This window comes from Felis catus, chromosome C1 (assembly GCF_018350175.1).
Source record: "Felis catus isolate Fca126 chromosome C1, F.catus_Fca126_mat1.0, whole genome shotgun sequence".
Classification (NCBI taxonomy): Eukaryota; Metazoa; Chordata; class Mammalia; order Carnivora; family Felidae; genus Felis; species Felis catus.
In genome coordinates, this window is record NC_058375.1 from 211546617 (window position 1) to 211574305 (window position 27689).

At 43.2% G+C, this 27689-nt stretch overlaps 1 protein-coding gene and 1 pseudogene across 2 annotated transcripts in view; one reads left to right on the top strand and one right to left on the bottom strand.

Moving 5' to 3' along the window:
- PID1 (phosphotyrosine interaction domain containing 1) overlaps positions 1 to 27689 on the bottom strand; it is a 230654-nt gene that overhangs the window by 99069 nt on the left and 103896 nt on the right. The window contains exon 2 of one of the 2 annotated variants that reach the window (XM_023259770.2): positions 24659 to 24805. The exons of the other annotated variant lie outside the window; for it this stretch is intronic. Within the exon in view, the coding sequence (XP_023115538.1) occupies positions 24659 to 24805 (147 nt within the window). The remainder of the gene's footprint in view (positions 1 to 24658; positions 24806 to 27689) is intronic. 2 annotated transcript variants of the gene reach the window in all.
- LOC123379722 lies at positions 11070 to 11209 on the top strand (annotated as a pseudogene).

Consider the following 27689-nt stretch of genomic DNA (forward strand, 5'->3'; position numbering starts at 1 on the left):
ACCACGACAGCCAGGCTTTAGGAATGATTTGTTTCCTATGAGACAATAGCTCAAGCAAACTGTCCATTCTACCAAAAGCTACCACAAAATACTCAGGTGGGACTTGAATTTCACTAACTAATCCTGTTTAGCAATTAAAAGCCAATGTCTCAGGGGTGAAAAGAGTCCTGAGTAAGTCACACAGGTCAATAGAGCAAACTTCAGTTCTTTTTTTTTTTTTTTAATTTTTCTTTTTTTTTTTTTTTCAACGTTTATTTATTTTTGGGACAGAGAGAGAGCATGAACGGGGGAGGGGCAGAGAGAGAGGGAGACACGGAATCGGAAACAGGCTCCAGGCTCTGAGCTATCATCAGCCCAGAGCCCGACGCGGGGCTCGAACTCCCGGACCGCGAGATCGTGACCTGGCTGAAGTCGGATGCTTAACCGACTGCGCCACCCAGGCGCCCCAAACTTCAGTTCTTAAAGAGGCTCAACGTTTTCTAAAAGAGGCAACAAGGTTCAGGAAAAGGAAGTCCTCTTAAGGTTCTGGCTCCACTGTGCTCATGTGAGAGGCAGTCACCATACCGGAGAAATCAAGTTAACAGTCAACATTATAAAAGTCCTTTCGAACCCACAAGTCAGTAGAAGTAAATAAACACGAGGAATCCAGCTTTTGCTGTCATTATTGGTGTAAGCTTTCTATCATAATGATTGTTACCATTGTTACTCGACAACTGTCACAAATCTTTATGTTATTACTGGCATAGACTGCTAAAACTTTGAACCAAAATGCTAGAAACCGTTAGTTTGTCTCTGATACGCACCATTTTTAATTTTGCATGAATGAGTTTGAGATTCAGGTTGCAAATTAATCCAAGCTCATTATGTAATTAAATGTTTGATTAGGAGCAAGAATTAACATATCACACAGAGGCATATAATTTTGTGAGACAAACTATTTAATCCCGATGACGAGATTCACCATGGCAATTATCTGACCCATCCAATTCAATATGTAATTCGAAATGGTTTTACGCGTTATCGAAAAATGTAGTTATTAAATAGATATATCAAAATGTTATGCACTGCAATGTGCACTTTAAGAAATACGTGGGCAAAAGTTGAGCGCAATCAACGCGGGCGTTTAAAAATATAGAAAAGCGAGAAAAGATAAGGCTGGAATCCTAAGGGAAGGATGAAATGTTGACAATTTTGTCACGGCAAACACTAGGTACTTTAAGTTTTGTTTTGTTTTTTTTTTTAACTTGGTGACATTTGGAAATGGTATACGGAATGCGTTTTTAATCTTTCTGGTTATCTCGGCAAAATGAAACTGGCTGGCAGCATTGAAACTCAAGATTGATTTGTTTTACCCGCCAGATGCAATCTCTGTGAATCAATCCGAGGTCTACAAGTGCAATTCGGTTTGCTACTTCAGGAGCTGGACGGCATGCAATTGTTCACAGCTGTTTCTAATTACACCTTGATCCAATAATAACTAAAAATTGTTTAACACTGCGGCAGCAACTATTTAAGAAAATGTGCGAGATCAATAATGGAAAGTAACACTTTCAGGCATAAACCTGCATAAATTAGAACCTGGGGAAAACCCAAACACAATTCAGTAGGTGGCACTCTTCACTCAGCCAGAATTCTCTTCATTATGCATGACTGGATTACTCTCTCGATGGCAACTACCTCTATTCATTTATCCGTGGAATTCTGTGTCCTAAGTCAGTATCACCATACTAACCTCAAACATATCGCCTGGCTTCATCTCTTTGAGATACATAGTCCAGATCAAACACACACACACACACACACACACACACACACACACACACACAATCTGTTGACAACAGGTGTAAGAATAGAAAAACAGCTTGATTTCTTCTCAAGTCCTTAGATAATCAGGTCAGGGTAGTGTTATTTGAAGGTAAATTCATTCTTTACACCCATTAAAAACAACCCAAGTGATTTGACCTCTTCCATTAGTATTCTCCAATGAGCTAATTAAAAATATTTAAATAAGCCAATGAGCAGGTTTCTCACCTCAGCACTATTGACTCTGGGGCTGGAAAATTCATTGGTGAAGGGATGTGGCAGGGGAGGGCATCCTATACGCTGTAGGCTGCTTAGCAGCATCCCTAGCCTCTACCCTCTAGATGCCAGGAGCACCTCCCGGTTGTGACAGCCAAAAATGTCTCCCAGACATTGTCAAGTGTTTCTGAGGACAAAATCATCTCATTTGAGAGCCATCAGTCAGTCCTTTACACTGAAGACAGATTCCTGGCTTCATGGCCAAGGACTGATCTATTCTACTAGCATACTTTCAATAACAATGCTCATCACCCTTTTTATCTGATTCCAAAAGTTGATGCATGTGCACTGTTGAAAATTTCGAAGCTATAAAAAGCACAAAGAGGAAAACTAAAAGCCACCGGTAATCGTCCCATCCTATCATAATGATCGTTACCATTTTAAGCGTATCATCTTATTTTTTTATGCATAAAGATGCACATAGACATGGGTAATACTTATTTCATTCATTAAAACCTGAGGACCCTATAGCAATTCTATTTTTGTAAAGAGGTCTTTTATCTCTAAATATATACTCTGTCATTAAATACTCAATTAAGCATGAGTTTTTTTGTGTGGCTACAGGGTATTCTCTCCAAGAGATCTATCATCATTCTTTTTAACCAAGCTCTTCTATTGGGCTTTTTTTATGTGATCCCAAAGGTTAATGTCAATTACGTTGACTATGTTCACTTGGGATGAATCCCTACAAATCGAAATTTTGAGGACTTAGCTATTTTAGTTCTGCCTGTGCTCAGAGTGAGCAAAAGAAGGAATGATGAAACGAAGAAGGAAAAAGGGCAGAGGGAGGGGAATACAGAATGGAAGGAAGGGAGAGAGAAGGTAACAAATGAGAAGGGATAAGGTGAGGGGGTGGCGTAGGCACAAGAGGGGGAACCACGGAGGGATGGAGGGGAGGTCTAAGAGAGGGGAAGCGGTTGCAGTAGAAGCTGACTTGGAAATGAACTCAGCGGGCATCCTTCCCGCTTTCATTCTCACCCAGTCTTCAGGTGGTTGGTGTGGTTCACCCTCCTACAAAAATGATACTACTCCTGTGCTCCATGCAGAGAGCACACACTTGGAATTACTTTTCCTCAATCAATTCTTCCTGTGACTAGCATACGGTGGTGAAATGGCTACATGAACTACGTGAGAAACCTTGAAAATATTATGGTAAGTATACGAAGCCAGACACGCAAGGTCACATACTGTATGATTCCATTTGTATAAATAGCCAAAAGAAGCAAATTCACAGAGACAGTAAGTAGATTAGTGGTTGCAGGGGCGGGGGGCATAGGAAACGGAGACCGAATTGTCAATTGGTGTGAGATTTCCTTTTGGAGTAATGAAAATGTTCTAGAAGTAGAGAGCGGTGATGGTTGCACAACATTATGAATGTGCTAAATGCCACTGGATGATGCACTTTGAAATGGTTAAAATGGTCAATTCTAGGATGTGGTTTTAAAAAGTTATGAATGAAACCAGTTATAAAGGAATTTCTTCTAAAATGAAAAGCATTTGAGTTTAGTGCAGGGGATTTAAAAAGTAAATAAAAATAAAGCTAGAGAAGTGACAGCTATCTTATAGAGCACCCACTACCTATCACTGTCTTATCATGACCACCTTGACAAAGTAGCATTAGTCCCATTTTGTAGATGGTGTAAAAGAGACTCAGAAGGGTAAGTTGCTCAAGGACAGGCAGCAACTGAAAGGCAGAATTAGAATTTGCTTCTGAACCCAAAAGCCTGTGCTCAGGAAAGAAAACTAGGCTAACTAGATGGATAAAATCCTTGACCGTGGCCTTACACGCACATTTGCCTCATGAGTTAACTAGACACAGATCATCCACATAGTCATTTAGGAAAGAAGAAAAGTCCCTGCACCAGCTGCCTGATTGAAATTTTCCGTCTCAAAGGAGGCACTTTTGCTCAGCAGGAAAAGAAACAGGATAAAAACACAGCACACGACTCCAAATCCCCCATCTACAACCAGCCCATGAGCACAGGAACATCTTAATCTCCCACTTTTGCCAAACAAGACATAATCAACCAAATTAACTAGCTAGGTCATTAAGGTTGGGAGCGAACATCATGAAAAAACCAGAAAGTTTTATGCATATACGACGGGCTTCCGAAATCACTTTTTTCTCTCTTTTTCCAGCTCTATAGGTATATAGTTGACATATAACATTATGTAAATTCAAGGTATACATGTGATGACTTAAGTACATCTATAAACTGTAAACGTCTATCACAATAAGGTTTGTCAACACATCCTTCACCTAACATGATTACCATTTTTGTTGTTATGGTGAGAACATTTAAGATCGACTATCGTAAGAACTTTCAAGAATACAGTATTGTCCTTTTTAAATTTTTTTCATGTTTATTTTTGAGAGAAAGGGAGACAGAGGTCAGGGCAGAGAAAGAGCTCCCTCTTTCGGAGACACAGAAGCCGAAGCAGGCTCTAGGCTCTGAGCTGTCAGCACAGAGCTTGACACGGGGCTTGAACTCACAGACCGTGAGATCATGACCTGAGCTGAAGTCAGATGCTTAGCCGACTGAGCCACCCAGGCGCCCTTGCAATACACCATTGTTAGTTATAGTCGCCATGCTGTACGTTAGGTCCCTGAAACTTATTTACCTTATAATTAAATTCTTTTACCCTTTGGTGATGCCTCCTCATTTCTTCCACCCTCTAGCCCCACAGAATGATCAATCTACATTCTGTTTCTGTGAGTCCATTTTTGTTTTTAGATTCCACATATAAATGGGATCATAAAGTATTTGTCTTTTTCTGCATGACTTATTTGCCTAATGCCCTCAAGGCGCATCCATGTTGTCACAAATGGCAAGACTTCCTCCCTCTTTATGGCCGAATAATATTCCATGAATATATATACCAAATTTTCCTCGTCCATTCACCTATTAATGGACACATGTGTTGTTTCCATGTCTTAGCTATTATGAATAACGCCTCAGTGAACATGGGAGTGCTGACATCTCTTCCCAACAATAAAGAAATAATTTTCTCATGATGTTCATGGCCAGATGGCAAAGAGACAGAAAGGCTTAATAACACTAAAGCATCCCAAGTCAAGAAGGAAACTCAGAGTGGCAAAACACGACCTGAAGCCAAGATGGTCATGTTTTAAAGATGGTGAAGAACAATCACGTGAAATGCAAAACTCAGATTATCAGACTGTGAGCAACAAGTTCAACTTATGCTTGTTGATTAATTAATGAAATGAGGTCTGAAAAAGTGGTCAGCAGATGTGGTAGGTGGTTTCTCAGATGGTCCCTGGCAATGCTCGCCTCCTAATATTCATGCCCTTATATAATCCTCTGCCCTTGAGTGTGTGCGGGACCTTTCAAATGGCTTCTAAGGTACCACTTCCAAGTTTAAGTTACAAAAAGACTCTGTCTCCCATTTGCTTATCATGTCTTGCTCTCTCGTTTGCTTGTCCTGATAGGAGTGAGCTGTTCCATGAAGAGGCTCTTCTTGCCACGAAGAGGCTCTTGTGGCAAAGAATTGAGGAGATCTTGGGGTGCCTGGGTGGCTCAGTCGGTTGGGCATCCGACTCCAGCTCAGGTCATGATTTCACAGTTCGTGGGTTCGAGCCCCGCGTCAGGCTCTGTACTGACCGCTCAGAGCCTGGAGCCTGCTTCTGATTCTGTGTCTCCCTCTCTCTCTCTGGCCCTTCCTTGCTCATGTTCTGTCTCACTCTCTCTCTCAAAAATAAACATTTTTAAAAATTAAAAAAAAAAAAAAGAATTGAGGAGATCATTGGCAGACAGCAAAGCAACTCGTTCCAAGCACCTGCAAGGAATTGAATCCTGCCGCCACCACCGCCTGAGTGAGCTTGCACATGGAACTTCTCTCAGCTGAGCCTTCGGATGAGGCTGCAGCCCCACAGGAGAGACCCTGAAGCCGAGAGGCGGCCAGCTAAGCTGCACTTAGATTGCTACACCACAAAAACTGTGAGATAATAAATGCCGGTTGCTTTGGTTTTGAGGTAATTTTTATACAGCGACAGATAACTAGTATAAAAGAGTTTTCTGATATTTCACTGGTTAATAAAGAGAATCATTTCAGAAATTTAACATTCCTTGCTCTTGGACTTAGCCATATATTAATTCTCCCAAACAAATTTCCTACATACAAAAATAGCTTCTTCTGCCTCTTTATGTGAATGAAGGATAATGGGTTACTTACTTTCCATTAAAAAATCAATTAAGGATCGGCACTTTCTCTCTTTGATTTAAATCTATTGGCCGGCTATCCTGAACTTCATAATTGATGTAAATTGACTACAGAAATTATAAGCACTGTTTGACCCCCGAGAAAGTTCAGACAAATATTCCCTCAAAATTCTCCGCCCTGTCTTAACCAAAAACTATCCCCTGCAGTAGTGGAGAACAGCAGTGATAGAAAACATTAAGGAGCATGTTCATATATCCTATTTCAGAATGTATCAAATACGTTTATGTTTCTCTTGTAGCAATGAGCCATACTAAAGTCTATGCCGCAGAAAAATTCAACTCCCTCAAGGCAAGGTATTTCGTCCTACTAAGCTTTACTTTGCTCATAACAGTGAGGGGAAAAGACAAAGGGAAGATGATGGATTTTTTTTACACTTAAGAGCTTTAATATATTAAGTTCATGATCTTTTTTTCTTTAATCAGGAACTTTTGCATATGTCATCAGTTTCAAGTAAAATAAACTGCACAAGGCAATGCCCTTTCTGATTCCTCATAAATAGCTGCTCTATTTTATACGTTTGCAGAAGTCCAGAACAAAAGAGCAGACAGAACAGAAAGATTTCAGTCAAATACGCTATGCATATTCATATCGGCAAGTAGCCTGTAACATATGTGCTTTAATGAAAAGAACTGGGGGCCTTGAGTGCAGAAATACAAAGCATCACCATTTATTCTTTTATCATTCTATACCATAAAATACATTTAAGTTAATTTCCAACAGTAAAGATGACATTCATCTCTTACCAGAGGACTGTATTAAATCAAGGACACTAAATTCAGTCTGAGGTTTCCAAGTAGATGTTAACGGTTTAAATACAATCATTCCTGGCTGAAGGCAGAGAACTGAACCAAGGCTTGAACTCAATACACTGTAAGTTACATCAGTCTTCGAGTGTCGAAAGACAAAAATAAAGTAAGCAACCAAGAGGACAAGCAGACATTTCTAGGCAGGAATGAATGGAATAGGTGGACTTCTGTCAAAATGCATCTGCTTCAATTATGCAGGTAATTGAAGCTCCATAAACCAGCACTGAGTTATGCCTTCTGTAAATGAAGCACTTTGCTGAGCTAACTTATAAATAGAGGCACATCAAGGCCATTACAAGCGGCGCTGACTGGATGGGCTCCCCATTTTTCTCTTTGAGAGACTGGAATAAAGCAAGGGGGAGACTTTGCTGGAACACGGGTAAATGCACCTGTTATTCTCATTCCAGAGCAGACAAAGCTTTTCCTTTGTGCAGATGTCTAGAGGGCCAAATGCAAACAAAGGGGCATGGATCTCCCCAACATGATTCTCCACAGAAAGCACTGGACCTCGGCTAGAACTGGGAAACCGTGTGCCTGGAGCAAGGGAGACAGGTTCTCAGGACCCTAGAGGAAAACCGGCAGCAAATGGTCTGTTGCCTCCATGGTCAAATCAGAGCTGAAACAAGTCTCTGCCCTCTTTTTCTGGAGCCTTGGAAGGAGGGAGGGAACAGTGATGTTCTCATCAGCAGGTGCAAAGCCTAGCACAACTGATACGCAAGTTGTCTTCTAAAACACCACCACGCTTAAAAAAACATTACTAAACTACTTCTAGCTTTATTGAAGTATAATTGACAAATAAAACTTGTATATATTTAAGGTGTAAAATCTGATGCTTTCATGTACCCACGCATTATAAAATGCACACCACAGTGATGCGAATTAACATAGGCCTCACTTCACATATGTTGTCTCCTGTGTGTGTGGTGAGAACACTTAAGATCTACCCTCTGAGCAAATTTCAAGTATATAACATCGTTAGCTATAATCACCATGCTGCACGTTAGCTCCCCAAGACTTACTCATTCTGAGCAACTGAAACTTTGTATTCTTTGACCCACATCTCCCCATTTTCACCGCCCACCCCCAGCCGCTGGTGGCCACCATTTGACGCTCTGTTTCAACGAGTTTGACTAATTTAGATTCCACAGGTGAGTTCATACGATATTTGTCTTTTTGTGACTGGCTTGCTTCACTTAGCATAATGTCCTCCGGGTTCATCCGTGCTGTCACGAGTTTCTTGGGATTTCTCATACAGTGTTTCTCCCCTATCTGTCCATCACCAAAACTGGACTGAAATCCCCAATCTTAGAATGGGTTCCAAGGGCCTCTTGCAGGGTTCCCCTGCGTGTCCTTTCTGCATTCCTTACAATACCCATTTGAGGGGCCCCTGGGTGGCTCAGTCAGTGAATCAGCCAACTCTTGATTTTGGCTCAGGTCACAATCTCACAGTTCATGGGAATGAGCCCTGGGTCGGGCTCCACATGGCATGGAACCTGCTTGGGGTACTCTCTCTCTCTCCTCCTCCGCTGCTCCTCTCCCCCGCTCATGCTCTTGTGCCCTCTCTATCTCTCTCTCAAAGTAAACACAATATGATACAATACAATACAATACCCATTTGACTGTTGGACGATCACTGAACCAAAACTAGAGCAGAAACAGGACACTCTGTGGCCTACGGTGTTCTACATCATCACCTCACTGTGGATGACCATACAAGTTGATGTCCTTCTTGGAAATAGATGGGTACTATTTGCGATAGATATTCTGCAGTGTCCATTTCTCCCGTCCACAGTCACAGCATGTCTGATTTTCCCGGTGGTTCTTGGCAGCTTGTCACAGGAAACACACCCAGGCTATTGTGCTCCTGCCTGGGCCAAAGCGATCCGTGGGGCGTGTGCAGGTGACTCGATCTTATCTAAGCAGAGAACCTACGTTTAGCAGTAGGAACAGAAGCAGAAAGTGGGGAGAAAAGGGGTAAGCAGGGATAATGGGAAAGGGGTTAGAGAGGAAAAGGATAGAAGGAAAGAGTAACACTGAGAGAAAAGAGAAGGAGAAGGGCAAGGAAAAGAAGGGGGAAGGAAAAATACAGTTTCCCTCCCTTGGAATACATGCATTCTTTTTTTCCATGTTTGTTTATTTTGAGAGAGAGAAAAAGTGCGAGAGGTAGAGAGAGAGGGAGGGAGAGAAGCCCAAGCAGGCTCCATGTTTGTTTATTTCGAGAGAGAGAAAAGGTGCAAGGGTAGAGAGAGAGGGAGGGAGAAAAGCCCAAGCAGGCTCCATGCCATCAGGGCAGAGCCCAATGCGGGGCTCGATCTCACAAACTGTCAGATCATGACCTGAGCCGAAACCAAGAGTCAGATGCATAACCGACTGAAGCCATCCAGGTGCCCCAGAATACACGCCTTCTTAATCTTGCTTCAACATCATTGTCAAGGCACTCAGCCTATCTTCAGTCACACTTAAAAGAAGGAAGAAAAGGATACAGTGTCCCAAATGCCACCTTCTTCGCGGTGATGGCATAATCATCAGGTAACGAGTCAAACGCTGGAGGCTGGAGACAAATCACTAAAGATTAATGAGCTAGGTAAAGAACTATTTATCCCGCAAATAGAATGAAATAAATTTCATTCTTTTCATAGAATCTGGAATTTTCCATATTTCAGATAGTGTTGATCTGAGGGTCTTTCTCTCCCAGGCAGCTGTGCCATGAAGTACCGAACAAGAAACCAAACAAAGAAGAAGAAACTCCTAATTCTAAAAACCCTCAACACTGAGAAAGTCTCTTCTACTTGCCACGAAGAAATCTTGATCTATAGATGTGGAGTTTGCCCCAGCTAAGGAACCATCTCTGCTATAATAACTGGCTGCTGGTTGTCACCAAATCTCAGAGTCTGGCCAAAGTTAGATGAGCTGCATCCCATTTTGATGTCTTTAACATCCATGCAAGCGATTATGAATTCCTTCCTTACCTCTCCCAGCATACAGGAAGGAAGACTGGTCCACAGATAAAGAAAGCTAAATGGTAATTCTGCTTTTCCATCCATTTGTTAAGAGCATCACTCAGTCGGACAGGCCTAGGCTTCCTTGCCTACCACATGGAATCCGAGAGAGGAATGTGGTCTGGACCTAAATATCTGACACCAGCTTATCGCTTTCTCCACCTAGAACAATATCAGATGTCAGTGAACGATCTTGGCGTTTTCTTCCACAAAGCCAGGAAGCAGCCTCAATGTCTGCAGCTCAGTAGACAAGGTCCTCCGTCTCCAAAGTAAGCTACGTCCGTGCCAGGAGGTACACAATAGAATGCCCCAGGTTGAGGATACAATAGCTCAGAACTTCTATTTACAGCTATTTTTGTCTTCAAAAAGAAGAAATAAATGCAGCATTAATATATAGACTGACACCAGCACCAGCTGGTCCACATGTCGGATGTGGAGCTCAACGTCTCCTATGGATGAGAATTCTATGGTAAAAAGGAGCTGATGTGGGCATCTCATGTGATTGCTCAGGTCATTATATATCACACTTGCCCATCTCGGTGGATTGATGGATCATATGATCTGGTTTTAACAAAACCCAGCTGAGATTCCCACAAATAAATGGCAGATTTAAGATAATCAAATGAATGCACAAATAAGCAAACAAGAAAATGGCATAGCCAGTACCCTCCCCTCCTCCCTTCCTTCCTCTCGGCAAGTGATCTTTTCTATCTTATTCTGGGGTGAAATGGATGATTTCACTTGGTCTAATAAGAGCAGCCAAAAATCCTGAAATCATCAAAGCCATCTGAAATTTGGTTTTACACCCACTATTACTAAAAAACAGCCTTGCCTAAACTAACGGTAATCATCCCAATTAAGATAGACATATATCACGTATTTCAGATTTAACCCATTCTTCTAAAATTTCCATTCAAAATCTTTTTTAAAATATATCTAATATATCGCTTCTCGGCCTTTTGGCTAAGATCAAGTGTAAAATATATCTAATGTGTGGAGTAACCAGTACATAGATTTAACCTATATATTCATAAATTTACAGTGATCATTAGTGAATGTTCATTTCGTTTAAATGGACCTGTTTCATTTTTAAAAGAAAAATGCGTAAAGTACCTAGCAACGGACTTTAGTGACCGTGAATGAATAAACTAATCTTGTCTTTGTTGTTACGGTCTCAGTCTCTAAATTCCCTTCCTTTGACTCTTTTTCTCAGTGACTCGGGCATACATATGGCAGAATGAGTTATCTCCCTCCCTGCTCTCTCTTTTCGGAGACGTGACTCTCACTAAGGAGAAATGAAATCAAGATTCTGTTGGCATAAGAAATATGAATAAACTGGATTTTTGCTACAGAAAAGAGTCGATTTTTGTCATAAAGACAGTCTTATAGAAGATTTACATGCAGGGTCCTGAAGCCCCCTACAGCTCCCTGCCCCCAAGCCAAATCCTCCTGAAGGGCCAAGAGCCTTGGGAGATGGGGCTGCAAGGAAGGGACAAGGAGTAAAAGCGCTTTAGGAAACTTCTGGAATCAGCATGAGAAGGAAGGGACAGAGGAGAGAGGTTTTTTTACGCAAGCAAGATGGGCTCCTCATTAACTGGTGGGCTGACCAAGCAAAAAAAGTAAACACATGTTCTATACCATCCCATGACGAGACTAACAGTCGCAATGCCTTTGTGATAATGGACAATGCTTTTCCTGCCCTAACAAATCTTATGGTCCAGCCAGGTAGTGACAAGCGAGAATTCCAGCACTGCTCATAAGTGTCAAAAAACCAAGTTTTAAAGAGAATTCATCAATCCATCAATGTGGGGAAAAAACTCATTTCAGTAGGATCTTTAGCTCACAGGGTAGCTTTGCTGTTTCCCACGATGATAAACTTCATTTATCCCCATTATTTCCTGAGCAAATTATTTTCTAATTCCTGGATTTGGTCTATGAAGATGCCTGGTGACTCATAAACGTCAATCTGACTAATGTCTCATTTAGAGATCTCAGTGTGCACAGAAGCCCTGACATCATTTCTCCTGCCAAGAAATGAATGTATAATATTTTCAGTAAAAACAAAGAAATGAACAGCCAGCACACCAAGGAACACATCTGCACCTGTTGTCACAGTGGTTTTTTATCATTAACTTGCTAGGTAGTCGGGAGTTGAAATACTCAGAGATATAAGAAGAAATAACTGTACATATTTAAGAGAGCAGTTTATGATCCTTTTATGATCTGGGTTATTTATTACCACGTTCACATCAATACGTCCTTTGCTACCATGTTGTCTATAGTTTATTGGCCCTTCCACTCAAACGAAGGGGAAGCTATACTTGAATCACAACTGTACCTTATTTCTTTTTTTTTAATTTTTTTTAACGTTTATTTATTTTTGAGAGAGAGAGAGAGACAGAGTATGAACGGGGGAGGGGCAGAGAGAGAGGGAGACACAGAATCCGAAACAGGCTCCAGGTTCTGAGCTGTCAGCACAGAGCCCGACGCGGGGCTCGAACTCACGGACCGCGAGATCATGACCTGAGCCGAAGTTGGCCGCTTAACCGACTGAGCCACCCAGGCGCCCCGACTGTAACTTATTTCTATAGCTCTGCTCTTGTGAGAAGCTCAAAGTACTTTATAAATATTTCTTTAAACTTGAAAGTTAGTTAAGGGTCACTGTTTCCATGTTAGATAAAGATATAAAACAAGAAAAGTTCAAACAGCCAAAATTAGCAGTTTAGAGGGGGCTGAACAGTTGAGAGGATAAAGGTGACGAGTTGACCTTAAACATCCATGTCTTCTCCAGGGGTGCCTGGGTGTCTCAGCGGGTTAAGTGCCCAACTTCAGCTCAGGTCATGATCTCGCGGTCCAGGAGTTCGAGCCCCGTGTCAGGCTCTGTGCTGACAACTCAGAGCCTGGAGCCTGCTTCGGATTCTGTGTCTGTGTCTCCCTCTCTCTCTGACCCTCCCTTGCTCATTCTCTCTCTTTCTCTCTCTCTCTCTCTCTCTCTCTCTCTCAAAAGTGAATAAACATTAAAAATTTTTTTATTATCAAAACATAAGGAGCAAGAAATGCAATAAAATCATGGTGCCTTGACCGACTCTTCGCTCATCACAGATATTAACTAAAATTTCAGAAGTAACTATGTTAGGAAAATGGAAGAAGGCAAGTGGGTAGAGCTCTTACGGATCTCAATCTGTATCTACTCAACTAGCCAAAAGATATTACTGAAAATGGTGAAAGTATAGTGTCTGAACTATGAAGGTAAACACAAAAAGAAACTGCTAAAATCATTAAAGTTGGAGCAGGACTGGGGCATGAGAGGGACAAAGGGGACAGGTGAACATCTTAGGTTTCATTTTTCATTACTATTTGATGGGTTATTTTTAGCTCTACAGGGATTGCTTTGATACAATTTTAAAGCTTCAGGCAAGAAAAAAAATCACTCGCAAAGAAAGTCTAGGTTTATATGAGATTATATCCAGTCTATACGAACGCTTCCTTATTTAATGCATGTTTTCCATTTCACAAACAATGAATGAAACCAGCCTTTTAGGAGGAGAGGGACTGGCGCTGTAACATGTGAGTTCCTCTAGTGTGAAAAAGAAATAAAACACTGAAAAAAAATGACATAACAAAAACTAAGTAGAAAAAAATATATGTATACATACTTGGAAATGTCTTTTAAGCATGAACTTCTTACGTTTAAGCATCATATTTGCATCAACCAGATTTTAGCTTAAAGCTATCTTGACCCTGTAACCTTCTTGAACAAGTTGTACAGTCTCTGCTGGAAAACCATAAAGTATATTATTAATTAATAATTAATAATTATTAATTATTAATATACTTTAATAATAAAGTATATTATATATTAATAAAGTATATTGGTTTTCTGCATGGCGTTTCTATAGGTTGCCTGACAAATGAAGTCGACCACAGAGAAACTGTATTTTATCCACAGAATTAATCCAGGAAAACATGTAAAATAATTAACATCTCCTCCACATAAATAACAAATCCTCCTAAATTCAGATAATGATTAAATGTTCAGGACTAAACCGACAAATTGTTTCAAAGACAAGCTATCTAAACAGGAATTCATGAGGGGAAAATAACTTCATAACAAGATACTTCCCTCCGACACACACATTAGGCTCAGGATATTTCCGCATCATTTTCAAAATTATCCTTAAAGCTTTACTGAGAAAGGGGGGCGGGTGTGAAACATTATTCACATTCCCTGTGGTAGAACTGTGGATCTTTCTTACAAATAGTCTAATATTCCCAGTACCCTGGACCTTCAAACTACAAATGGTCAGGACTTTGTATAAGAAACTCATGATTCCAATCAAAATTTGAAGCTCTCTCTTCCGTTTCAAAAATTTTGATAAAGTAAACAAGATAAAGAAATTTGGCTCAAAATAGGGGCAAGACACTTCTGCAGACTGATCCCCCTCATTTTTCTATTTCTTTAAAGTAGTTTTCTGAATTCCATTGAGAGTATTTACTTGGGCACAAGAAATAAGATAACCTAAACAACTGATTAACTAGAGGCATTATATTTCTTTTTGCTTAGAAATTTTTACATTTCTAGAATTCCTCATTTACAAAGAAACAAGCTAGAGCAGGCTGAGTAAGACCACTCAAAAAATATTTAGTCCTATTCCCTGGAACCTGACACGTTACCTTATAAGGGAAAAGGGTCTTTGCTGACTTGATTAAGCTAAAAGTCTTGAGCTAAGGAGATTATCCTGGACTATGAGGTGGGTAGCAAATCCAACCACAAGTGTCCTTACAAAAGAAAGGCCACGGAGGTTGGATATAGACAGAGGAGGAGGCAGCAGGTGTGGCCACGTAGGCAGAAAATGGCGTGGTCTGGCCACAGGCCAAGAAATGCCTGCAGCCACCCAAAACTGGAAGAGGGAAGGAACCAGTTTTCTTCTCCAGCTTCCAGAGGAAGCTCCTTGACACCTTGATTTCTGCCCATTGATACCAATTTTGGACTTCTGGCCCCCAAATCTGCGAGAAAATAAATTTCTCGTTGTTTTAAGCACTAAGGTCGTCGCTAAGCAGCCTCAGGAAACCAGCATATCATCCATGCGAGGACATCTGAGCCGGCTGACAATCATTGTGCTGAACACACCAGATAAGTCTGACGCTGGACAAGTCACAGGTTAGGTGGGAAAATGTCACCTTCCCAGAAGCTACAGAAATTCCGATTTGGTCAAAAAGAAGAAACAAACGTCTAAGTTGGGGTGACTTAGAAGAAGCTGTTTTCCAAAATGTTCCATTTAGAATGGAGTTTCTTCCATGTAGCTCTCCCTGCAAACTTTCACCCAAAGAAACATTTCTCCTTAAAAGTTATTTTTAACAACTAATCACAAACGTAATATTTGTTGGAAAGTTAGAAAATTGCAAAACGCAAAAAAAAAAAAAGAAAAAGAAAATCGCAAGTTTTACCCATAATCCTACTATCCAGGGATCACTTCTGTTCATATTTAAGTAGAAGCCCTCTATTAGGAATGTTTGCAGATAATTATTTTACTTTTATTTTATTTTACAAAAATAAAATCCTATTAACATTTTGCAGCCAGCTATTTAATTTACTTAACACATTATGATCGTTTTCCACATCAGTATAATTTCTACAACAGAATTTTTAATGACTGCGTGTTCTCCATAGCGTTGTGAAGCAAAAATATTAAAATATCTCTTTCAGACGCTTCAATTGTTTTCCCATTTTTCACTAATGAATCTTTGCTGCTCTCCCAAGAGTTTTTAAAGGCAAGAAGTAAAGTAGGCAGTGACATTTGGAGATGCAGGAAGATACAGTCTTTGACACTGGCCCAAAGGTAAAGCTTTAATGCCAAACTGGGTTCCCTGGAGTAAAATGGTCATTTTTCAGCCACAGTCCTCACCGTGTGGGGCACCAGGAAATAGTTTCAAGGTGTCAAAGATGCCCAGGGGCGAACAGCAGTACTGTACCCACCGGAGGAAAGAGTAGCCCCATAAAGAAGTCTACAATCCTACTCAACCCGCAGGATGATAATCTACGCCCTAAATGCTTTTATCAGAGGAAGTGATGCTATCCCCAATATGAAAAGATTGTAATCACCAGAAAACAAAACTGAGCTCATGAAGGGTGAAGAAATTTGCTGAAGCCACCACAGCTGTCAGTGGGAAGACCAAAGTACAGAATTCCAAGTCGTAAGTTGAGACTCACAGCCAAAAAGTTGACAACTACAAACAAAACATCCTTCCCCTCCAGGTACCACGGGTATAGGGTAAGTAGTGCGCATTTCAAATATAACACAGAGACCAATTCTAAAACAATATGCGGGAGCTTCAGCTGTCCCCAGAGTTATATCCATTTTCTCCCCTCAACACTTCTGAGACCGGAACAGGGTGGTCAACAGAGTAGGCACTTGTGTGTAGGATTAAATGGGAGGAGTAAGACTGAGGACAGTTTCCATGCCTGGTGGGCAGGAACTTCCTCTGGTTTTCATAATGTTCCTTTTCCGGTGATTCTTCTTGCTCTCTCTGGTCCTCAAATATTAGAGCGGACACATGGCTACATGTGTAAGCGTGTGAGTGGGTGTGCCTGTCTCGCTCCTTTCTCTTCCCATGGCCCCATTTTCCTTGAGGGACCAGACATCAATGAAATTCCAACTCCATGTAACGAGGTGCCCTCTGGGTGTCGCCCAGGGGTGGCCTCACAGATATTTCGAATTTCACAAGCTTGAACTCACGACTTCTGAAAACTTGAAACTTGAGAAAACTCTTTCTCTACCTTGAATAATGGGTTGCCAAATTAGAAACCTAGAATGAAAGCCAGAAGGAGGGGGGCAGCCTCAAGATTTCTCCACTGAACAAGAACACCGCCCCCCACCCCGACCAGTAAGTCAAAAAAGCCCCTCAGTGCAGAAGGCCAAACCACATGCTAGCTGATGGTCATTCATGACTGCCTGCACAGGGGCCCTGGGGAGTAGCCTAGTCTCAAACTGAGGCTCATCTTGTCTGGGCAAGAACGTCCCCATATATATTCAAGGGGATGCTGTAATAAGGAAGGAAAGGAACTCCTTGCCCTGTAACCTGAGGACACTCCGCATTTTCTCTCACAGCCATTGCTCTTCCTACAGAATGTATTTTGTCTGCCCTCGGGTCATGCAGCCTTTTTTTTTTTAAAAAAGAGCCTTTTTTACCGTGGACTGTGGGATCAGCCTCTCACCAATTGCAGTCGACCCAACCCCTAAATGCACATTAACCAGATACTGGGTCAGCTGTTTTCTGCTTGGCCAGAAAGCCGTGTAAGGCGTTCCCTATAATCTCCTTAACCAGGACATAGCTATTTGATTTCCCACAGCGGACACTTCTGTTGCCTCTCTAGTATCTCCTTCCCTCTTCCCTCCTGTTGGAATTTGCAGATTCCAAAGCAAATAAATTTCAATGATGTAAGTCAATTCCAGTTAGGTTTTCTGTTATTTCAACCCAAAGTACCCCAAACCACTGTTTATCTTTGTGTCCCTATTGACATCTGAAACATTCTGAGAGTGCCGCAATATATTCTTATAGGTGGAGAAAGAAATGAATGAAGAAAATTTGGAAGGAAGGGAGGGAGGGAACAAGGGAAGGAGAGAAAGAGAAGGTCAGAAGATGTAGAGGTCAACACAGTCAAAATTGCAGAAAAATAAAAGCTAGTCTCTTAAACAACAGATGTTAGCTCATATCAACGTTTACCTTTCCACATTTGGGGAGACAAGCTAGAGTAAATATGCTTTCATTTGTCTACAGGAAAGTCTGGGAAAGAGAAAATAGATTGGAATTGGATACCATTCACTCTGAATCTAGAGGTTCACATCTTGGCTTACGCCAAGAGACTTAAATAACCAATAAAGACTACCTGCCTGAGTCTTACTTCATATGTTACTATTCTTTCTTTTACCTGTATTCCGTATTGATAGCGAAATCAGAAATGCATTTTGCAAGAACATCTGCACAGTTTGCAGAACGGGACTCGTGCCATGCCCCAAGTCGCCTACACCAAAAAAGCCTGCAGAATGCATTCGGTGAGGCTGATGACACGGTATAATCAGTGTTTCTCCCTCCTATGGATGGATAAAATCATGGGTCTTTGGCTAACATGAAAAAAAAAAAAATGAGAAAATGTGACTAGTCCTATTTAAATGCTTCTTTTTAATTAAATACATAAACTGATCAAAGAAGCACAAAAATACATACGATACAGGTGAGGCTAATTTTTAAATAGATTTACATTCAAATCAGGAGCTCTTCTCATAAGTAGGATTGCTGGAAATCAGTCTTTTCTGAGACCGGCCACCTCACGCGTATGCAAAGCGGTAGGATTTGAGGAGTGCCTGCAAAGCCTTCAGCTCAGAAACTTCTCTTCACCGTCCCATGCAACTGGAAAGCAACCACATCCTTCTTGAGGGCTAGGTGACTATTACTGTTACTCTTAAATGCACGAGCCTCAAAAAGGGTCGCATAAAAAGTAATATGGTATGTGAATCCCGAGCTCCTTCTGGGGAATGACATTGTTGGATGGCTTCCGCCCTCACCCATGGGAACAGGACAGTGAGGGTCTTAGATGGGGCTTCACAGGATGCTTAGCCAGGTGCCTCACTCTGGAGGAGATGGATTTGGGAGCTAGAGCGTTCTGTGGGAGAGCAGGCCCAGGTGAGGCGCGGGGGGGGGGGGGTGCGGGGGGGGAGGCTTTGGTGACCGTGAGGGCACAGAGGCAGCTGTATGCCTACCAAGCTGCAGAATGGAGACAAGGGCACTCTTGGCATGGGCAATGAAAGAACGAGGTGGGGGAGGGGGGAGTGGGAAGAAATATCTTGAGCTCGATTAGCCCAATTCACCACCACCTCCCCAAGCCTGTCTGGTGGCCCAGAGGAACATCCCTCCTGGAGCTCTATCTCAGGACCCTGGCTCCACCCAGCTGTACCGAGCGGGTGCAGAGCAAAGACAGCGAGGCAAACCAGAACAAAGGCAGGCTGGCTCAGATCCAGACAAGAGAGCTGGCACTGCGGATTTTCCCGCCTTTCCTTCCTGCCTCTTTCCCCTCTTGTCCTCCCCAGGTACATGTTTCCCACGCTACGTTCCTTCTTCAACTCACCGGAGTCCCAACACTCAAATCAACCACCCTTCCCAAACCTTATAGAAGGTTTTAAATAAAAGATAAATGTTATCAGATGTGCGAGAGCCCCAATTATGGCTCAGCATATTTGTTTCGGCATGGGTACTATTTTGCTTTCAAACTATAAACACCGTAAAGCTGGGGACTATTTCTGTGGAAAGGGTTTGTAGTTCAGTGTTCACATGGGCATCCAGGAACTCGATGGGCATTTAGTGTTTTATTTCATATATGTGTTTTACAAGGGATGTGACTTTCATCATAGTCTCTCTCTCTCTCTCTCTCTCCCTCTGTCTCTCTTGGAAAACCAAATTTGAGGGCCTGAAAGGAAAGCAGGGATAAATTATATGGTACTTTCAGTACACGTTCCCCACGCTTTCTGGGTTTTGTGAGCAAAGACAAAATTCTACTCCACTTACACACACGATCAATTTGAGTCTTGGACCTTTAGATAAGAGAATGCCTGAAATACACTGACCTTGGTTCTGGTCTATCAAAGATGCGGTAAGTGAGGCTTACAGAAGCAAAATGACCTTCTAAAATCACATGACACAACTGGCCAAAAGAGCTACCTTAGGACAGACACGGGAGCCACTCAACGGTCATTTCGAGGGAGTGGAATCTAGAGGGGAGGTGCACAGGCTGTGGAGCCAGACGGATGAAGTTCAAATGCAGGCTTTGCCAGTTACTCCCTGGATGCTCTGGTATAGGAAAGAACTTCTCTATGCCTCAACTAGCTCACCTGTGAAATGGGGCCACAGATGGCACTTAAACCACTGGGTCATCACGAAGACCAAATGGGTAGTTTATATCATGAAAAGTGCATAGGAGAGTGCTTAATGTGTTAATAAACTTCAGCTCTTTATTCGCATTATTTCTGTATAATTAGTATTTTCTTACTAATTATGATCATCACCGTCATTATCTCATTTCCGGAAGGCTTTGAGAACTCGGCCAAGTAGGCCCAGAAGGGAGTCAATCCGAAACAGAACAGCGCCCCCTGTAGGACGAGGCCGCAGACACAGGCGCTGCCCTTCACGCACACATCTGCAGCCCAGTTCTTTCTTGGACGCCGGCCTCCTGGCCAGCTGTGGCAACCCCATCCGACCACACAATGGCCAGCTAGCTCCGTCCTCCATATCCCACCTCACCTCCCCCTCCCCGGGTGTGACTCCACTTCTGTCACTCGCGTGGCTCCCCTCACACATCAGGTCCTCAAGCCCCACGCTTCTCCCGGGCACCACAGCCTTGTAACCTGCACAGTCTCTTTGTTTTTAATTTTTTTAAGTTTACTATTTATCTTGAGAGAGACAGCACAAGTGGGGGAAGGGTGGAGAGAGAGGGAGACGGCGAATCCCAAGCAGGCTCCACGCCGTCAGCACGCAGCCCGACTCGGGGCTCGAACCCACAGACCCATTGAGATCGTGACCTGACTTGAAACCAAGACTCAGACGCTTAACCCACTGAGCCGCCCGGACACCCCTGCACAGTCACAGTCTACTTTTAAGTGCAGGTTTCTTTTTTGCCCGCTTAGCTGAGCACCTGCATCAAAATCTCTGGAAAGAAGGTCCAGACACCTGCCGTCTAGGGGTTTCTGATACACGAGTTTCAGCAGCACTGGGATTCACTGATTTCAGGCACTCGTCTCTTCCTTCTACTTGGCTACGAACTACATTACCCACCCTTGCCCACTTGGACGCCTTTCTCCACAATTCCGCGTCCACAGTACAGTAGGTTTTTCAAGGACGATTAATCAAATAAACGTTTGCTAACGAGTCAGAGAGCCAGCTAGGATTCTGTTGCGCGAGGCCGGAGAAGCCAGGTACGACAGACCATTGCTGCTGCTGCTGTGGAATCAGACACAGCAGCTGATACTCTGAAAAGCCCCAGCAAGAGTAAGGGCAGGCCAGTCCTAATGGTATGCAGGGGGGGTGTGCAGTTAAATAACTCCACTCCAACAAAAAAAAAAAAAAAAAAAAAAGGCAGCCGTAGAGGAAAACACACAAAGACCCAGCTGCCCACAACATGAATAGCCTGGCAGGGCAATCCCATCAGGACCCACGGAGAATACAGATCAGAGGGAAAGGGGGAGTCTGAGTGGGCCAGTGCCTCGATGGTGCGAAAGCATCATCCATTTTCAGCCCCTTGGCCTTTGCTTCCTCCTGGCTCTCTCCCTCCCCAAATCCACCGTTATGCAAGCACAACTTGAGAGCTGTTTAAGCCCAAAGAACTAGCACTGTGTGAATATGGAGGGTCCCGTCCGCCGGCCCTGCAGCTGGGCCTGAACGACATTGTGCTCATTATTCGTGGCAGGCGTGAGCCTGAGAGAGAGAGAGAGAGAGAGAGCTCCTTCTGCAGCTGGCATTTTGTGAGCTAAGTTACTCGGCAGAATCCAAGAGGAAACACTGCATTTTGTTCCTGTGGATGCCTGGGGGCGGGGGCAGGGGCGGGGGGGGGGGGGGAGGTCGGGGCATTCTAAACAGAAATTTCAAAGCTCAAAAGTGTAACTTTGTCATTGTCTTTGAACAAAAGAATATGACTCGGAACACAAACAGGATATTATTATTGCCGATTAAAGAACTGTCAACCCCAGTGTGTCCAAGTTAAGATGTAAATGTATAAAGTGCCTTGTAGAACACAATTTGAACAATGACACATGGGGGGAAGGGGTCTTCCTTCAAATAGAATCCTAAAGCTAGAGCTGGCCCAGATTATGATTATCTGCACCTGGAATCTCATCTTCAAGATTTCTAGGGATGGAGAGTTCAGAAACTTTCTACAGCCCGGTGGTCTGTGTTTTTCACCTTGAAGGCCAAGGTCTCCCCAGTGTCCAGGTGAAATCACGGATGATCTCCCTTTGTCTACCTAGCCCCACTGACTGATGCCAAGCCCACCTCACTCTCTCGGGTGTGTTCTTCTGAATCCCTTCTATTTTTTTCCAACATCCTTTTAGAAGTAAAATAAGCGAACACAGACCTAAGGCAATACACGGAAAAAAAAAAATTACTCCATGCATCTCGAACCCTATGCTCCCTTTCAGGAAAATGATAGTTTTTATTCTCCTAGCAAATATATATCTGTCTAGAAAATCTCTCTCTCTCTCTCTCTCTCTCTCTCTCTCTCTCTCTCTCTCACACACACACACACACACACACACACACACACACACCTCTTTCATATCTTGATTGGATTGCTAGGCCTTTCACTCTATAACTGCATCCCCCCTCCCCCCGCATTTAAACATACTCTGCAGACTTTACCAAAGGCACCTCCCCTCCTTTTACTTGTCCTTACTGACTTCATCTTGCTTCTGAGGGACCCTTTTCCCCAACAGGAACAGAATTCAAAATGACTCTGGGAACCCTCCAAAGGATGTATAACACAATTTGATCTCATATCACTTTCAAATTTAACGAGTACTTTCCTAATGCCTTTGTATCCTCCATTTACCCAAAGCGCTGCATACACGGGGACCCAAGACCAGTTCCGCAGACCCACGGACTCCTGTCGAAGCACGGCCTCCGGCAACTGCTCTTTGGAAGCTGAAAGTTCACCTTAGCAGAGTTACCATTTACAACCACTTTTGGGGGGCACCTGGGTGGCGCAGTCGATTAAGCGGCTGACTCCTGATTTTGGCTCAGGGCACGGTCTCACGGTTCATGCGTTCAAACCCCGCATCGGGCTCTGCACTCATAGCACGAGAGCCTGCTTTGCATCCTCTGTCTCCCTCTCTCTGCCCCTCCCCGACTCACTCACACACTCTTTCTCAGATCTCTCTCTCTCTCTCTCTCTCTCTCTCTCTCTCTCTCTCTCGAAAATAAACACGTTTAAAAATTTTTTAAATAAAAAAAATAAATAATAAAATCACTTTTTTTTTTTAACAGAGTCCTATAACCCGCTGGCCTAAATCTCTCTAACGGACCCGCATAATAATTAGAACAGAGTCTAAACTCCTTGCCTTGATGACACCACACAACACAACTGTCACAACTCCCCGGTCCCGCTGCTCATTCTTTTCCGTTACAAAGGACGCCAACACCATGGCCACCTACGAGAATCCGTGCTCCCCGTCCCTTCGGCCTGAAAGATTCTTCCGCAAGTTCTTTCAGACTGGCTGTCTCAACCGCCAGTGCTCACCTACCTGTATTTTCTCTTCCCTCCCCCCCAACTGGCAGTTAAACCCCACAAAGATGCTGGCGGGAGTGCTCCACTGACCCCAGTGCCGGGCCGAGGGTAAGCCCCCAATGGATATTTGTGAAATAAATGACCATGTGTGGGGTTTTGTGTACACAGCCATCACTCAAGATTTCTGTAGCCTCCAATCTGGCCACAGCTATGCAAGACCTGGGGAGGGGATGGAATATTCTGGCAAGAAAGCTAGATGGATCTTGACTTCCCTAACCTGGAAACGCAATAAGGAAAGGAGTGTGTCTGTAAGGTTACAAAAGAAACCCACATGCAAACGCGCATTCTTGTTTTATTTTCTTTTCACTACTCAAAACAAAGTTCTACCCCTTATTTAACTTTTACTCCTCCAAACAAATTGCTGATGACGAAATGTGCACGAACATATTTTCTTTGTTACCTCTGAACTGATTGCTGTATTCATCAATTCATGCACAAAAGAATATCAAGTGAGAAAGAACCCAAAAACTTACCAAAATTATACATTTCATTTCTAGGGTTTTTTTTTATACTGTCAGCAGTATCGTTTACATAAATGAAAAATGTTTTTTAATGGATTCTGAGACATGAATATTAGTATAAATTCAGAGTGCCCAAGCCAAGCAAAAATGCAAAATTTTTTCTCCCAAAGGAGAACGATACTGTTGAGAAATCGGTTTTTTATTCTTCAAGATGTGGTTTATTCAGAGTGCAAATACAAGGGAAGGAAGGATCACGAAGGACAGAACTTTTCCTGTGTACATGGGTTCAGATGGTACAACAAATGTGGGCAGAATACTATTCTACTCATACATACTAAAACTTATGTCTTTCATGCGTACTTGAAAACAAGGAAGAGAGCCAGATCGCTAAAAATAGAGCAAGAGACAGATTCATACAACCATCACTCAGTGAGCTTTTATTAGCTGTTCTACCTTTTCATTCCTTTAAAAAGTGACCGTGGGGGAGGGGCGCCTGGGTGGCTCAGTGGGTTAAGCTTCCGACGCTTGATTTCAGCTCAGGTCACGAGCTCATGGTTTGTGGGTTTGAGCTGTGTTCGGATTCTCTTTCGCTCCTTCACTCTCTGCCCTTCCCCCACTCACTCTCTCTGTCTCATGAGAAATACACATAAGTAAATAAATGAATAGTTACCACTGGTAAACAAGTGTCTTAAGGCTACACATCCTTCTGTCTCTCCCGCTGGCTGCGGGCCACATGCCACATACCTTGCAGCCACTGTGAGTCCTGGTCTTCATCAGGGGTGTAGTGGTGCACAGCTCAATGGCCTCAGGCTCGTGGAAGATGACTGCTGGGAGGGGGTCCTTCTTCAGTGTCAGGACATTCAATTTAGACTTCAGCATGGTCTGAAAGTGCTGACGAGCAAAAGGAACAAGCAAACAAATAAATAAAGAAGCCAACTCTAGTGGAATTTTTTGGAGCAGTATGTGGTGCACCGATACATCAGACCCAGTAGCAAAATCTTTTTTATTAACTCTGTTTTACTAGGGAAGGTCAAGAAACACTCAGTCACATGAAGGGGGAAAACTGTCAGGATGCCCCTAAGTTGACACCGTGGGAGACAGGCAACCCCCCCACACAGAGACCACGGGAACACGGGGCAGCGGTAGAATCACCAACACCTTGCTCTGGGAAGTTCTTCCAAGGTGATATGTAGAGAGAGACTCCTAGAGATTTAAGGCATGTTGATTTCAGCCAGAGAAGTGAAGATGTTCAGAAAAGAAGGTGATTGGCGCTATTTTGGGGGACAGTCTAGAGCTAATGAAAAAGAAGAAGAACCAATGAAAAGAACACAAGAATCCTGCTCTCTGCCTTCCCCCGTTCTGCCATGCGCTGGCTGTAGAACTTCAGGAAAGCCACCACTTTTCAATAGACCATTTATCTTCCTGAGTCTAGTAAATATCTATTCTGTATGCCGTTCCTGTTGGCACCCATTTTGAAATATAACCAGAATCCAGCTACATTTAATAACTGCTATGTATACACCAAGTCCAGGCCCCATCTTTGTTTGGTCTACCATAGCATCTGGTCCTACCACTCCCAACCTTGACCCAGTGCAGGGTATTACCACAGCACAGCCAGGGGGGGCCCTTCTCAGCTCAGATCACAGCTTGTCACCCCTCTGGTAGGACTATCTCAAGCCTTCCCTTCTCACAAAAATATTCCAAGTCCTTGCCTTGGCCTTGAAACCCACGCACAATTCAGGGACCTCTGCCTCTCTAACCTCACCTCCCGCTCCTCACCCTCCCTCTCACTTGGATCCAACCACAGTGGCGTCTTTATTCTTCTGAGGATAAGGCGAAGACACACGTGCCTTGGGTTGTCTGAACATGCTCCCCCTGCTCTAGGATCTGAATCCCTTGCTTCTGTATCTTCTTGAGGACCTTGATCAAATGTCACCTTATGAGACAGGCCTTCTTTATCAATATTATCTAAAGTAGCAGGTGCGTGTGCCCCCCACACACACACAGATGGCTTCGTGGGCCTGCAACCTCCACCATCACAACAGGATCCCCATGCTTAGGAGAACACCATGCTTGGTTTAATGCTCTTGGGTGAATGTCATGGTCTTGAAATCCTTCATAAATTTATCTTTGAGCCTGTGTTTTGTAAGCTGAGTCCAATGAAACAGTAGAGTACATGCGTGAGTAGAGGAGATACACATAATAGGTGCATCCCCTGATGCCTAGGAATTCAAGAAGATGCCAAGTGAGTACCAGGCAAGCATATTAGGTCCATGGCTCTGTAAGCAGTGTACTGGCAGCCCCAGGAGGCCATGCTTTGGAAGGAGAACTTGCTTCAAATGCAGAAGTAAGTCAGTTGTATTTTAACAAACATGAATGATCAAGGAACTCTAGCATATCCTTTCTATTTGTAGGATTTTCCTGTAACAGACAACTGAAAATGACACTGAAAATGACAACAGAGAAGGAAAGGGACAGGGAGGACAGCCACAGCTCCTCCTCCCTTTGGTCCCTCCTCACTAATCTGCAAGCTAAAGGTAAAGTGTCAGGAGAATGTGCATTTTTAGAAATGGAACAGGGGCACCTGGGTGGCTCAGTCAGGTAAGCAACCGACTCTCGATTTCAGCTCAGGTCGTGCTCTCACGGTTTGTGGGCGAGAGCTCCACGTCGGGCTCTGCACTGACAGCACGGCACCTGCTTGAGATTCTTTCTCTCTCTGCCCCTCCCTCGCTCGTGTGTGTGCACTTTCTCTCTCTCTCTCTCAATTAGTTAATTAATTAATAAAAAGAAATGAAATAGGGGCATTGGTTGGCTCAGTCAGTTGAGGGTCTGACTCTTGATTTCAGCTCAGGTCACGATCCCAGGGTCGTGGGATTGAGCCCCATGCTGGGCTCTGCAATGTGCATGGAGCCTGCTTGGGATTCTCTCTCTCTCTGTCTCTCTCTGTCTCTCTCTGTCTCTCTCTGTCTCTCTCTCTCCCCCTCTTCCCATCCCCCACTCATGGGTAGGCACTCTCAATAAATAAATAAATAAATAAATAAATAAATAAATAAATACAGGTGAGTTAGTTTTGTAGCATATTTCCACTGTTCCGGTGAGAAGAAAATTCAGATGCACATATGAACCAGGAAGTGCAAACTTCGTGTCATTTCAACGCTTCTGCTCCTATCCTTGTATTTAAAGTGGGCATTGCATGGGGTGCCTAGGTGGCTCAGTCGGTTATGCGTCCGCCTTCGGCTCAGGTCACGATCTCACGGTCCGTGAGTTCGAGCCCCGCGTCGGGCTCTGGGCTGATGGCTCAGAGCCTGGAGCCTGCTTCTGATTCTGTGTCTCCCTCTCTCTCTCTGTCCCTCCCCTGTTCATGCTCTGTCTCTCTCTGTCTCAAAAATAAATAAACGTTAAAAAAAATTTAAAAAAAAAATAAAGTGGGCATTGCACAATATAATGATGAATGGTAGATTCGTGTTAATAATCTCAACGTTGAATCTTTTTTTAGTTAGAACAGCATTAAACAACAAAAGCAACCCACCAAACAGAAGAAAACACCATGACTGTGCCAGAGACCGATTCACGAAGAAAAGTAAAAAGTTTTATGTTTCAGTGCCTTTAGCGGCACTTTTCTCTACTTTTTGAATATAGGACGCTGCATTTTTATTTTGCCCTGGGCCTCACAGATTATGTAACCAATTCCACATGTACATACTCATCGCCGTCCATCCCCTTCCTCCGCTTTATTATTCTCCTCACTACTTGTCACCACGAAAAAATTACATAT